Genomic DNA, 13,519 nt, shown 5'->3' with positions numbered 1-13,519 from the left:
TCGACTTCAGGCTCAGGGAACGTCTCTCCACTGATGCAATAAATAATAGATCAGCTTAGCAGTTCACTGCTGCTGTTGACCTTTGCCCCTGTGTTAACAGCTCTTCACGCAACGTGGTGGAAAGGTCACCGTTTGAGAAAATAAAATGACGTTTCAACTGCATTGTATTGTGGTAGGAAGAGTTTGTGTTAAAGAACACAATACTGAACATTGTGATGTGTTATTTAAATTATTAACACCAAACTATTCAAATATAGTATTTAAGCTGACATTAACAATTATTCTTAAAATGCAGTCACAATTTGCACTAACTGTTCAAATAAGTTTAAAGAACGTATTTAAAAACACTTAATAAACCAGACACTGCCAAAATAATACATCTGATGTTTGATGTTTATTGTTATAAAAAAAAAAATCACTTTTCAACAACCATGAATTTGGTGCTCTCTCAACAAAGGCAGCCTTGAACCTTATATATACACAACATGTACGACCCTGAAAACATGAGTCACAAAAAGCTCACATTAATATATCAAATTGTGTTTTTAAATTAGCTTTGGCTTTCCGCCGATTACCAAAATAAAACTTGTTAAAAACAAAGTGGATGAAATACGACACACTGCGTCAGACATCCTGGAAGTGGATGTGCTTGTTGGCCTCCTTGGCGCGGGCCATGATGATCTTCTCCGCCTTCGAGATGAGCTGCGTGAGAGAATATCAGGAAGTGACACGTTAGACACCGGTGTGGAAAAAAGGCAAACATTTGTCTATGAAACGATGTTACAAGAACATGCCTAACATGTCAAGTATTTAAAAGCACAGGTATTAATATAAGATACCGTGAACAGGTAAAGGGGTGACATTCACCCACCAGGTGTGAGTGAGATTAGCCATTACAAGCCGTTTGAAAAATCGTCCCTTTTCCTGCGTTTTAGGCCCCGTCCAACCGGAAACGATTTTTTTGTGAAAACGCATACGTCTTTTGTGTTTGGGCCGACACTCCGGACGGAGTTCCGTCTAATTTGTTGTGCTTGATTTGGTTTGTATCATTTTTGTAGCTTTAAATACAGACCCTTGGTAAATTGAATTACTAACTGTACATTAAAAAGTATTTTCTGCTCAGTCGAAAAGGTTTAGGTCCAGGTCTCTCATTGGTGGAGAACCAGAGCCACATAGTGGCCTTGAATATATACTACTGCGTTTCTACTGCTAGATGCGTTTCGCAATGAGTCCGTCTTTACGGAGCTATTCCTGAAACGCATCAAAAGAAAACGGAGGGAAAAGGTAGTTTTGGCCAGTGGGGGCGGGGCCTTAGTGACATCACGAGGGGGCGTGTCCACCTAGATGTATGCTGGATAACGGCTTGTAATGGCTGATCACACTCCTAAACGGTGGCATAATATCACCCCTTTAAGGAGATAATGTAAAATGTTTCAGGTACCAAGATGCCAGCCCTGATTCGTTTCATTGAACAGATCACATGACTGAAATCTTCTCGCACAAAGACAATCCCATTGCCCAACGTATAATTAACCCCGCACACACATAACGAAGAATAGAGATAGTGTTAAGGAGATATCACCTGCATGCATTTCCAACCAGACATAGATTTTTCTCTCCAGAATTGTAAGAACCCACCTTCTCTGTGCCTCGTTTCTTTTCCCTCGGACGGTTCAACTTCACTTGGCGGTCCACCAAAATCTTCTGCCAATACCTTTGCTCATGATCACCTAAAGAAATAATGAAAAAGAGCCAGTCATCAATGACAACACTCCACCAAAACAAACATGCGAGCGATGAGACTTTGAAGGAACCGATAAGATCTTTGTATCTCTGAGGAACCGGTTCTCACCGGAGAGCAGATCCAGCGTCCAGCCGTGTTCCTTGGCGACGGCCGAGCGGTCCTTGACGACGGCCTGGGCTTCCTCGGGGGTCTTGAAGCGGACGTGTCCTTCACTGTCTCCCTCCAGTATGTCCACGTAGGCCACCGTAGATATTTTAGAGAGGGCGTCCTGTAGAAATAAGAAAAGACAGACACTGGTATGGAATCACCGTGCAGTTAATGCAGTTCATTAAAAATATATACATCATAAATGAAAATGATAAGTCATTACATTGAACATTGTTCCTCATTGTACGCCCTGTTGAAAGCCTTACAGACTGGTTATAATATTACATATTTGGAGGCTATGGAGACTTGGGAGACTTCCTTGCCAATAGACAGTCAAAAGTGTCAAGTGTAAGCTCAGTAAAATAAATAAACTCTACCTTGATGATCTTTCTGCCTGGTAGCGGTTTGGCATCGGTAATCTTCAGGATGACTCCACTGGTGAACTGGGGTCCAGTGATCTCCTTCTCCATCTTCTCTATCTTCTCAATCTTCTCTAATGGACCCACCTTCTTCTCCGCTAAAGCCACTTTCTTTCCAGCTAGATGAGGAAATGCATTTATTTATTTTCAGTCGTTATCCAACAATCAGTCAAGACCCCTACTTTGAGATGCTTTAGATGGAGGCAGTCTCTTTTGGGGGGAAACTCACGTTGCTCCTGGTGGTCGATCTTAGTGATGCACTTCTTCAGCGAGGCCATGCTCCGCTTCTGCAAGGCCAGGTACTCCTGCTTCAGACCCAGCCAGTCCTTCCTTCACGCGGCGAACCACGAACAAACAGACAAACAACAACAGACCGATGACAAGGGGTTGAGGCGACACACGGCCCCCACTGAATTCATCCGAACATCGCTCGTTCACCACGAGAACCTTCCCGCCGCTACGTCCTAAAGAGATCTCTACCCGGAGCGCTTACTTGGAGAGGACGCGAAGCGGGATGACCTCGTCGCCCATCTTCTCTTTCTTCTTCTTCCGCTTCCTCTTGGCTTTCAGCGGCGAGCCGTCGCCCTTCCCCCCCCCCTCCGCCTTGACCTCCGCCCCGCCCTCAGCGGGCTCCGCTGTGAGAGGACACACAAGACGTTTGCTCCAATAACACTGTGATGTTGATGCACGATGCATCCACCGGACATGTGTCAGATCAGCCACACAGAGCAGGTCTTGGATTGTTGGTGTCACTTTAGCACAAAGCCGTTTCAACATGACCTGGAATGCACGCCTCTCACAATCGGCATGAAACTTTGAATAAAAAGACGTGTTTCAAGGCTTGATATCAGTGATCTCTTCTCAACAGGGGCGGTGCGGGGAAAAGACACATTATGTTGGCTCATCACAAGATTAACGACACACACACACACACACACACACACACACACACACACACACACACACACACACACACACACACACACACACACACACACACACACACACACACACACACACACACACACACACACACACACACACACGTTAATTGCACTATCCTCTTTACTGCTGCAACACTGCATATTTCCCCACTTCGGGACTACTAAAGGATTATCTTAAATTATCATATCCCTCTCCCAGCCCGCCCACCTTTCACGTCCATCTGGCTGACCCCCGCCCGCTCCTCCTCCTCCTCGCCGGTCTTCCTCAGCTTGGCCGGCTTCTCCTCCTCAACCTCCGCTTCCTGCTCCCCTGCTCCCGCCTGGGACCGCCGCCTCTTCTTGTCGGACTGTTCCGGAGCGCTCTCCTTCCGGGCGGGGTCTTCCGGAGCGCTCTCCTTCCGGGCGGGGTCTTCCGGAGCGCTCTCCTTCCGGGCGCGGTCTTCCGGAGCGCTCTCCTTCCGGGCGCGGTCTTCCGGAGCGCTCTCCATCCGGGCGGGGTCTTCCGGAGCGCTCTCCTTCCGGGCGGGGTCTTCCGGAGCGCTCTCCTTCCGTGCGCGGTCTTCCGGAGCGCTCTCCTTCCGGGCGCGGTCTTCCGGCGCCTCGCCTTCCGACCGCTTCCTCTTCCCCTTGGGGGGCTGCGGCTCCATCTCCTCCTCCTTCAGCTTCTCCTTCAGCACCCCGGGTTCCTCCACCCGTGCGGCCGCCACCTCCTTCTCCTTCCTTTTCTTCTTCTTCTTCTGCTTCTTCTTCTCCTCTTCCTCCCCTGCAAGAGACGCCCACAAAGCAGAAAGGGAGAAGGGGTGAGTTGGATCGCAGCGGGTCGGTTTGCGAGTCATTGGGGGCCGTGGAGGTCCGGGTGGGGGGGGGGGGGGGGGTACCTGGGAGGGGCCGCGGGTCGTCCGCCTGGATGACGACGCCCTTTTTGTTTCTGATCTTGGGGAACATGCCCGTCTTTCTGGGGGCGTCCTCGGGGGGATTGTTCAGGAGCTGCGTCAGATGGAAAAACACACCACGTGATCGGGACTCAGGAGACAAGGCCCAGTGAGGTCACAGTCCTACAATTCTTCATTTAGCCAGCGATCTTAGAGGTTCTTTCCCTGCATTACCTGATTTAAGTTCATTTATTCCAGGCTTTATTAGACCACATATTCAAGCTAATATCAGAACCTCATTGGACCTGAATAGCTTATTGTACACAAAGAGTGCTCAACACAACACCAGATATCTGGGCGGCAGTAGGTCAGGAGGTAGAGCGGGTCGGCTGGTAACCTGAAGGTCGCTGGTTCGATCCCCGGCTCCTCCTAGCCGAGTGTCGAGGTGTCCCTGAGCGAGGACCTTCACCCTGACTGCTCCCGACGCGCTGGCTATCGCCCTGCATGGCTGACTCCGCCGTCGTTGTGTGAATGTGTTCGTGAACGGTGAATGTGAGGCAATGTTGTAAAGCGCTTTGAGTGGCCAATAGGTTAGAAAAGCGCGAAATAAATGCAGGCCATTTACATTTACCTCAAGGCCCATTCAGGTTACCGTTCTACAGTCTCAGCCCCAGAGTTTCCCTGGCCGTGATCACAGCCCGGCCACAGTCTTTACGTAACAGCCATTCCCATTTCTCCCGTGTCGAGACCCCGGGGGTTCTACCTCGATGGCTTTCTGCGCCTCCTCCTCTTTGTCAAACTCCACGAAGGCAAAGCCCTTGGGGTCCTTGGTGCTCTGGTACCGCGGGATGCTGATGTACACCACCTTTCCGCATTTGGCGAACACCTTCTCGACCCAGTCGTGAGTCACGCTCTTCGGCAGAAGTTCCTGGAAGAAAAAAGAAAAAGGAAAACATAGCTTTCGATATGTTTATAGAATCGTCGCATCACGTGTCCCTCTATCGAATACAGACATTGTTTAATCATGGTTCCTACAGCTTCATGAAAGTTACAGACTTTTTTAATGCCATTTGAAAGGAAATTTAAGACCAACGACACAATCAACACTAGTGGAAAAATGTATTTGAACATATTTCCACTATCAGTAGGCTTTCTGGACAGAAACAAAAATGACCTCTTGCGCACCTGAACGACGTGCATCTGCTCTGAGAGTCACGTCCGCAAAACAAATGTTTTGTTGGTTCCGCTCTCGTGATTGCGCAACATTACTGCTATTAATTTATATACAAAATAAATGTTACCTATTCCTTTTTAGATTTCAGACTAATTGCAATCTTAAAATCCTACTTACCATGTGTAAACATGGTAAGTATTGTGTTGTACAATGCCATGTGATTGCAGTGTCAACGACACGTTAAGCATAAGTAAGCATGCTTCTTAATACAGTGTGGGCTGCAGGTGAGATTGTTATGTGCAGAATACAAACGCCTCTACCACATAGACGGTGCAGCCGTCAACGTTCTTGTCCGTGTCCCTGATGGGCTGTTGCCGTCTTAATTTATTCCCCTCTAGGTTGACCTAAAAAAGAACAACAAGTGAAACAGAAAAGCATGGCTGAATAAACACGTTAGGTCACACGTGGTGGATGTCGCGTTATCCATCGATTCCCAACAATCATTTCCCTACTTTCTGCATCTACTTTAAGTACCTCGACGATGGTGGAGTTCTTTAGCGCCCGGGCGATGAGCTTGGTGTCCATCGTCAGCTTTTTCATTCGGTTGAACGTCGTCAACACAGAAATATCCACATCTGACGAACACGACACATTTAGTACTTATTGCACGACCCTCAGCATAAGTAGTAGAAGCAGAACTTAGAACTTAGTTGAAATGATCCTAGCTATCTTTGTTGTGTACGGGGAATGGGTTAACCTAGTGATGTTAGTGCTCGGCACATGTTTCTATGAAAGAACCTACTACTTACTGTACCGACAGCAATATATTGATATATATCGCTCGTGGCCGAGATTAATTTGGCAGTCTCTCGGTATAAGAAAGACTTACGCCAGCCATTTCAAATCATATCAAATATTTTTTCATCAACAGAAACGCATCCTCAAATATGCGTCGCTTACAAGACAGGACTCTCAAGCCAATCAACCTCAGGCTGAGAACCCCTGTACACCTGTACCCCTGTACCCCTGAGAGGTGTTCGCCTCCGACAAGGACTCACATCCGTCCGCCGAGTCAGTGATGAGCTGCTGGATGAAGCGGTCCTTGCCCAGATTGACGTCCCCGAACCAGAACTCCACCTGCTTCTTGATGTCGGCCAGCAGCTGTTTGACCCGAGGCCTCTTCTTCTTCTCACTCTCCTTGGTCTTTCCCTCGGGGTCGGCGTGCTTCGCCTGCCCGGGGGCGGGCCTCCGTTCCGTGTCAATCATCTGGGGGTGGATGTGGGGCTACAGTGATGACAGTGACATTTCGTCTCGTTCTGGCTACAGAATCACTCATATCAAGGCGGTCTGTCAGTGGGTCCATTCGGCTGGTCCAAGAGGATTGCTCTGACATTTACTTGCACAGCACATTGTATTGGAGACTGATCTAGCTCTTAAAGATTAATTACTGGGTTGAGGTTGGACCACTTAACAAAATTCACTTGCACACTGAACCTTGGATTGGATTTTTTTTTTTGGTGTTATTTCATTGATTGTAATAGTTGCAGCAACTAGTTATGAACTGAGGAAATTACAACGACATGATGCGACCAGAACATTCAAAAATCCAAAACATACAATTCTAACTGCTTGCAAACGCAAAATTGTTGCATTAAAAAATATATACATATATATTGATGAATTTGAGCGTTAAGTCGGCGTTGTGTGAGAGTCAAACGCAACATTTAAACACACAACACAAATCAAGTCGGGTCAACAGTGCATAGCAAAAACGGCGTCTTTCTAATTCTGCCCGATGAGCACTTACCGATAAACAGAGTATCGATCCTCTAGAAGACGAAAGAGTTCATGCCGATCAGAAGACGCCAAAACACAACAACATGGACCGCCTACCAGAGCGGCATTGCAGCGGCGCGCATTATATACCTCATGGCGGGAGAACCGCCCCTGTGGCCAATGTTGCCAGATTGGGCGGGAAATCTGGCCCAATCTGGCAACTGTCTGTGGCGGTGCCGCCCCGGCGCACATGAGCGACGTCATACTGAGCGGTCCCGCCTCCTGTGACGGTGGAGTGTTTGGACGGTTCCATCTCTTTAAATGTGCCTAAGTACAAAAGTACAAACAGGACAGCGGACAAAAGTGAATAAATAAAGTTAATACTAATGTAAATTATAAAGCACACAACGAATTCTTTTTAAAGAGTGGGCGGGAGGCCACATCTGGCCGGTTAGGTCAGTTGGTTAGAGCGTGGTGCTAATAACGCCAAGGTCGCGGGTTCGATACCCGTACTGGCCAATAGTTATTTTGACAGGAAAACTGCAGCTTGTGAATCGGAGTTGTGCACAAAGTGAATGCTAGGGGTAAAATGTACATCTCATCCACGAAGCAATGACATGCTGTATCTTGCATCACCAGTAGATGGAGACAGACATGCTGATCTGAGCCAAGGCCAGGGCTTATTATGGTCCCACCTTCAACGCAATGCAACGCAAGGGTGTTACGGACCCGTTGGTACCGTGAGCGGTAGTGATTACGCACACACACACGCACACACGCACGCACACGCACACGCACACACACACACACACACACACACACACACACACACACACACACACACACACACACACACACACACACACACACGTACGTTTGCACAGTGGTGTGCATGTTTACAATGTTTATTTCAATTAGAATCCATGTGTATGAAAACTTTTCACTTGCTTTCAGCTATATTAAGCACTTCTTTACGTCTTAAAATGTGTCGCTTTATTGAAACATATTTTCATCATCACTTTGCACCACAGCATGCACCGCCGTTTCAACAGGAAATTAATTTTTTATAGTTTATATATAATTAGAATATGGGACAGCTTCTTCTTTCGCAACAAACCACAGACACCGAATACCCGTAGTGCAAGTCAAAGAGGCCCCTAGCTTGTTGTTTAGACCTTTAAAAGGTTCTGAACATTAGTGCGCGGTCAGAAAGTGTACAGTTTAAAGTGTTTTTGATGGTCTTTGGATTACTTATTATTTTGCCAGCCTAATTATTAGTGTTATTATTATTATATATATTTCTAAGTCACTCACACATTGATATGGCCTGCATACAGGATGACTTTTATGAAACGTGAAACGTAAAAACAATAATATAAACAACAATGACGATGAGGTGGGTGTCGATGAAAAAAATGTAGTGTTGTGCCAGCAGCATCCTAATGTAACCGCATTCCTGTCTGTGCCCTGCCACATGCACACGCAGCATTGATGAGTCAGAACACCACCCACATGACCATCGTGGCTGCTGGGGCTTTCTATCAAACCCACTCATAAGCAGACTGAGTGACAACCCTCATTTCCCTTTTCTGGGGAAACTGTCTCTGCTCGGCGACCCATAAGGCGGGTAACGTCACGACAGCCTCCCCCTGGCGGGCGGGCGCTGTCCCCCTGCCTCTTCACCAGCTCAGAACGCCCTCAAACGTCTCCAGCCTCTTCCTCACGTCCTCCTCCGTGCACTGCTCGACGCGGCTCTTCACCAGGCGCCCCAGGTCCCTGTAGAAGGCGTGCGCCCAGCCCGTCTCCAGGTAGTGCGTGGAGATCTTGCACACCTTGTGCAGCACGGTGAGGAGCTTCTCGTCGCTGCTCACCGAGCACCTCGCGAGCACCCAGTCGCCCCACGCCGCCCACACCGCGTCCTCCGAGAAGTCCACCGTCAGGCTGGCCCCGCCGCAGTCGCTGGGCGCGCTCAGCGACCGGACCTCCGTGTCCGTCACGTCGTTCCATATGGCGCTGTGTGTGTGTGTGTGTGTGTGTGTGTGTGTGTGTGTGTGTGTGTGTGTGTGTGTGTGTGTGTGTGTGTGTGTGTGTGTGTGTGGATGTGTCATTGTTTGTGTGAGAGAGAGCGAGTGAGCGAGAGAGCGAGAGAGAGGGGGAGAGAGAGAGAGAGAGAGAGAGAGAGAGAGAGAGAGAGAGAGAGAGAGAGGGAGAGAGGGAGAGAGAGAGAGAGAGAGAGAGAGAGAGAGAGAGAGAGAGAGAAAAGAGTGAGTGAGTGAGTGAGTGAGTGAGTGAGTGAGTGAGTGAGTGAGTGAGTGAGTGAGTGAGTGAGTGAGTGCGTGTGTGCGTGCGTACGTGCGTGCGCGTGTGTGTGTGAGAGGGGGAGGTGTAGAGGTCAGCATTTTGTCATTTGGACAGAAAACATCACAGACATTTCTTTAAATTTGATAAACGAAAAAAATGGACCAAATCGACACAAGTGACATCAGCGCATCAGGCGTCACGCAAAGATTCGACAACAAAACACAAAAAAGACAGAAGACAGATTATGATTCTCCTTGTTGTTGTCGATTTGAAATCACATGGTTGAACTCACACAACTTTACTCAGGGGGTGTGGAGTCAGGTCACTGAGTGACAGCAGACCTCGGCAGGTCACTCTGTTTCCTTCCATCCTACGATAGAGTAAACATCGGCCACATCGGATGATAGAATAAGATACTGGAGCAACTAATACAATCAGCGATTAGAAGATATAGGGTTCACGTTCCAATATGTAGACTGAAATCCCTGTAGGACTAAGGCCTATATGTTGGTTAACCTTAATTCCTAACCCGTAACCAGAGTTTACCTACAACAAACAACGGGTAAAGATATACATTTTACATAGCTTGTACATTGTACATTGATTGTAATCCTCTAAAACCAAGTCAGATTATTTCAAGTGATGTTTTAGTTTTGATTGCTAAATGCAGTCCAAATGAAGGGCTGACCTTTAAGATCTTCATTAAAACGTGTGGTATCCATTCAATTAAAATGTGTTACAATTTTGAAAGTCATCATAATTTGAGGATAGCATTTCTTTCCAAAAAACATAGAAGAAAAACCTTGTATCATGACAAACCCGTCTTACCATAATTCTTTGAGTACTTTCTTCTGTCGTATTGCATTGGATAGGACCAGTAGTTCCTCATCACCAATATCTGTCCATCCAATTCTAAAACGCGGCAATGGAAATGAAATCCCAGTAAGACTTGTCTACTAATGTGGTAATTTACACAGAATCATGTTTGCCTGGAGTACACTTAAGCTAATAACATAACAGTGCAAACCACTGTGCAACACTTTAACAGTTGACTACATTTGTTGTACAAAATGTTGTATGTAGTGTTGAGTTTTAAGCCCTGTAAAAGAAGGATAAAGTAATAAAGATTAATCGTTTTTGGTAAATGGAAAGGAAGGAAGTAGTTGAGGAACTGAAAAAGGTGGTAGAGTTTATCCACGTTTAAAAAGGTATTTTATGAGCCATAGTTATCGGAATTGTTTCTATTCTGAAGAATTACCACAGGAAAAGTAGTTTAGAGAAGTTGAAAGAAGAGGGAAAGTTGAAACACATGAGAATGTTAAGCTCTAGTGTGCCAACCTGGAAATCAGAAGGCCCATGGATTGCAGTCTGCAATAATGCGGACCAATCAAATGTTTAAAAGACTGAAGACTAGCTTCAGAGTGTGCTGAGAAAAGCTTCTGAAGGATGTGTTCACATTCATCTGAATTCAATTCACTACAATGCTTTGTTTTCACAAGATATTTCAAGTGTTTTACCATGTAAAGATAATTTCCAACACAAAGCACACAAGAGTAGTGGTGACCACATTACCCAAGATGGGTGAAACAGTCCGACTGTTGCAACACTTCAGCAATGACTTGAATCGTGTCCATATCAAGAGGATTTTCCCCAACCCTGAAGAATGAATCATTTGAGTATTTGTCGCGGTTATTCAAGAATCCCCTCAAATTGAGGAACAATGTAAACGGACCAAAATAAACAGAATGTAAATTAAATGACTTAAAATAAATATCCGTCAAACTGTCTGAAAGCACTTTTGTTTGTATTATACCTGAGAACTCACCAGAGTTGCTTGCATTTGAGCAAGTGAGGCATGAGATCCCTCAATGCCTCGTAACTTACGTCCGTCCCCGTCAGATCCAGCTCTGAGAGATCCCCCGCAGTGGCATTCAGGAAGTACTTGATGGCGTTGTAATCCATCGGGGAGAGGGCTTCATCACTGACATTCAGTCGCAGGGCCTGTGCTCTCACTTCCTGCCCCAGGGAAGGATCCTGCTGCTCGAAAAGGCAATGCAAACTGTTCAAGATGTGCGTGCCGTTTTCGCACAGGTGGTTGAGGTTGCTGACCGTCCTTTGGCGATAGGCCTCAGCTTTGCCCTCGTCACAAGACAACCCCACTTGCCTCGCCAAAAGCTTGGTATTGCGTTCGGAGAGGATCCCAGAGAGGAAGCGGCTGAACAGATCCAAGTGACCCTTAAGTGTGTCCTCAGCGGCGCTGCTGTCCTGCTGTAAGACATCAGGCAGAGGTTGGTCCGTCATGGCACAATAAACTGCGGCAAAAAACTCCTGAACCGTGAGGTGTGCGAAGGAGTAAACGTCTTCAGTGCAGCCGGGCTCCTGTGCCACCATCTTGTCCAGGAAGGTACTGGCCAGGGGACAGCCTTCCAAAGGGGCAACATCCTTGTCACTGGCGTAGAACAGAGTCTGCTGATCCATCAGCTTGAAGAAGGCCAGCCGAGCCAGCTGCAGCACCGCGTCAGAGAGCTGCTCACCACCGCATGTTCCCTGAACCGCACCGGACGCCTTCGCCCTCTCCTGGGTGTGAGTGCGGAGCAAGGCCACCAAATACTGCACGTAAATGTCCGTCATGGTCCGAGGGTTGTCCCCGGCGAAGTCTTTGCTTTCTTTCAGAATGCAGCAGATGATGTAGCAGAACGCCGGTATGTAGCACAGTGTCAACATCAGCTCGTTCTCTCGCACCACCCTGAACAGCTGTTCCGCAAGGCCTTCGTCCTGGAAATAGCGACAGAAGAAGTCTTGGATCTCGTCCAGGGAGAAGCCGGCGATGAGCACAAAGCGGTCCACGCAGCCCACTGAGATGTGGCCGATGGCCGTGGGCCTGCTCGTCAGAATGATGGCAGTGTTGGGGAGGAGCTCTCCCAACATCAGGCTGGTGAACACCTCCTCCACCTCACCGTAGTCGTCCGGCTCACACACAAACGCGTCTACGTCGCAACGCCTGTAGTGTCTGAACTCATCAAATCCGTCGAAGATGATGAGCAATTTGTCGTCGTTGGCCAATATGTTGTCCAGCTCTTTGGCCAAGTGACGGTTTTTCCGCAAGACCAACTCCCGGAGGTTCACAGGCTTGTTCACCAGATTGAGGTCCCTGAAGGTCATGTGGATGATGAAGTCAAAGCCGAGGCTTTCTTTGTTATTCCCAAAGTCAAGCAGCAGCTTCTGCACCAGGATGGTCTTTCCTATTCCAGCCACCCCTGTCACTAGGATCTTCTTGACGGGCCGGGCTCCCTTGGCTGTGGAGAAGAGTTGGTCTGGTGTAATTCGGCGATGCTCTGCGGACTTTTGCTGCAAAGATAGCCGCTTCCGTCCATATGCTAGGACCTCGTGCCGTTTGATGTCCAGGCCTTGGTGTCCGTTGACCAACAGAAGGTTGACATATTGGTCGGAAAAGAGGATTTTCTCACCATGGCGGGTGTTGTAGTAGAGCATGCTTTCACTCCTTCGTCTGAGGACCTCTCTGTGCTTCTGTTTCATTTGATTGTACCCTGAATTAGAAAAATATCTGACAATGAGCAGGAGATTTCAAATAATTTTGTTTTCAAACAATGCAGAAACTGCGTAATAAATTTCACAGGTATGGCATGAATATTGGAATTAAATAAACTGATGGAGTAAAGAACAAAATATATTCAAGTAGAGCACATTTCACTCGTTCATTTACATACCCAAAGAAGGCGGCTGGTCTTTGCTCTTGCCTACGTTTGGCGTTTCTGGTTGATCAACAACACTGAGGAATGTGTTGACAGCTTCCTCGCCCTTGCACTCCAAGATGTCTAGCACCTTCCTCACCCTCGCCCGCGGCCCTGGCTGACACAGCACGTCCTCCCGGTCGTCCCGGTTGAAAACCTCCCTCGACAAGAGAACGTCCAGCAGGGCATCGATGCGCCCCTCCAGCGTGTCCACAAGGGAGACTCTCTTCAACCGGATTAGACTCAAACAGGACCCAGTCACGTCCTTTCCTGCTGTCACCATCTTGCACATTTTCCCACCAGAAAATCTGAAATGCGATCTTTTTGGAGTGGCAGTGGGTGCCGACTGATTGGCATCCTCGATGGGTGGAAGTGTTTCTACTGCACGCG

General features: G+C 47.7%; 2 protein-coding genes and 1 non-coding gene across 4 annotated transcripts; 1 reads left to right on the top strand and 2 right to left on the bottom strand.

Moving 5' to 3' along the window:
• Window positions 1-343: 343 nt before the first annotated feature.
• LOC130369755 (la-related protein 7-like) lies at window positions 344-7,217 on the bottom strand. 2 transcript variants are annotated; one of them, XM_056575289.1, is made up of 13 exons: window positions 7,108-7,217; window positions 6,359-6,566; window positions 5,835-5,935; window positions 5,621-5,704; window positions 4,890-5,054; window positions 4,133-4,241; window positions 3,463-4,017; window positions 2,804-2,945; window positions 2,540-2,640; window positions 2,269-2,429; window positions 1,853-2,012; window positions 1,639-1,730; window positions 344-702 (listed from the first exon to the last, which is right to left on the bottom strand). In XM_056575289.1, the coding sequence occupies exons 2-13, from the start codon at window positions 6,564-6,566 to the stop codon at window positions 625-627; spliced, it is 1,956 nt and encodes a 651-aa protein (XP_056431264.1). In that variant the 5' UTR covers window positions 7,108-7,217; the 3' UTR covers window positions 344-624. The 2 variants fall into 2 exon arrangements, with proteins under 2 accessions (XP_056431264.1, XP_056431263.1); XM_056575288.1 differs by having other exon boundaries at window positions 6,359-6,584; window positions 7,108-7,214.
• A 304-nt stretch (window positions 7,218-7,521) lies between these two features.
• Window positions 7,522-7,595, top strand: trnai-aau (transfer RNA isoleucine (anticodon AAU)). The gene has a single exon. It is a non-coding gene; the product is annotated as a tRNA-Ile (tRNA).
• A 464-nt stretch (window positions 7,596-8,059) lies between these two features.
• Window positions 8,060-13,470, bottom strand: LOC130369753 (NLR family CARD domain-containing protein 3-like). The gene is made up of 6 exons (XM_056575286.1): window positions 13,106-13,470; window positions 11,203-12,925; window positions 10,950-11,033; window positions 10,206-10,289; window positions 9,670-9,747; window positions 8,060-9,089 (listed from the first exon to the last, which is right to left on the bottom strand). Exons 1-6 carry the CDS (start codon window positions 13,419-13,421, stop codon window positions 8,756-8,758), a joined length of 2,619 nt encoding a protein of 872 aa, XP_056431261.1. The 5' UTR covers window positions 13,422-13,470; the 3' UTR covers window positions 8,060-8,755.
• Window positions 13,471-13,519: the final 49 nt, after the last annotated feature.

The sequence above is a fragment of the Gadus chalcogrammus genome, chromosome 17 (assembly GCF_026213295.1).
Source record: "Gadus chalcogrammus isolate NIFS_2021 chromosome 17, NIFS_Gcha_1.0, whole genome shotgun sequence".
Lineage (NCBI taxonomy): Eukaryota > Metazoa > Chordata > Actinopteri > Gadiformes > Gadidae > Gadus > Gadus chalcogrammus.
The sequence above is the reverse complement of the archived record's forward strand: the minus strand, read 5'-3'. Positions and strand labels throughout refer to the sequence as shown.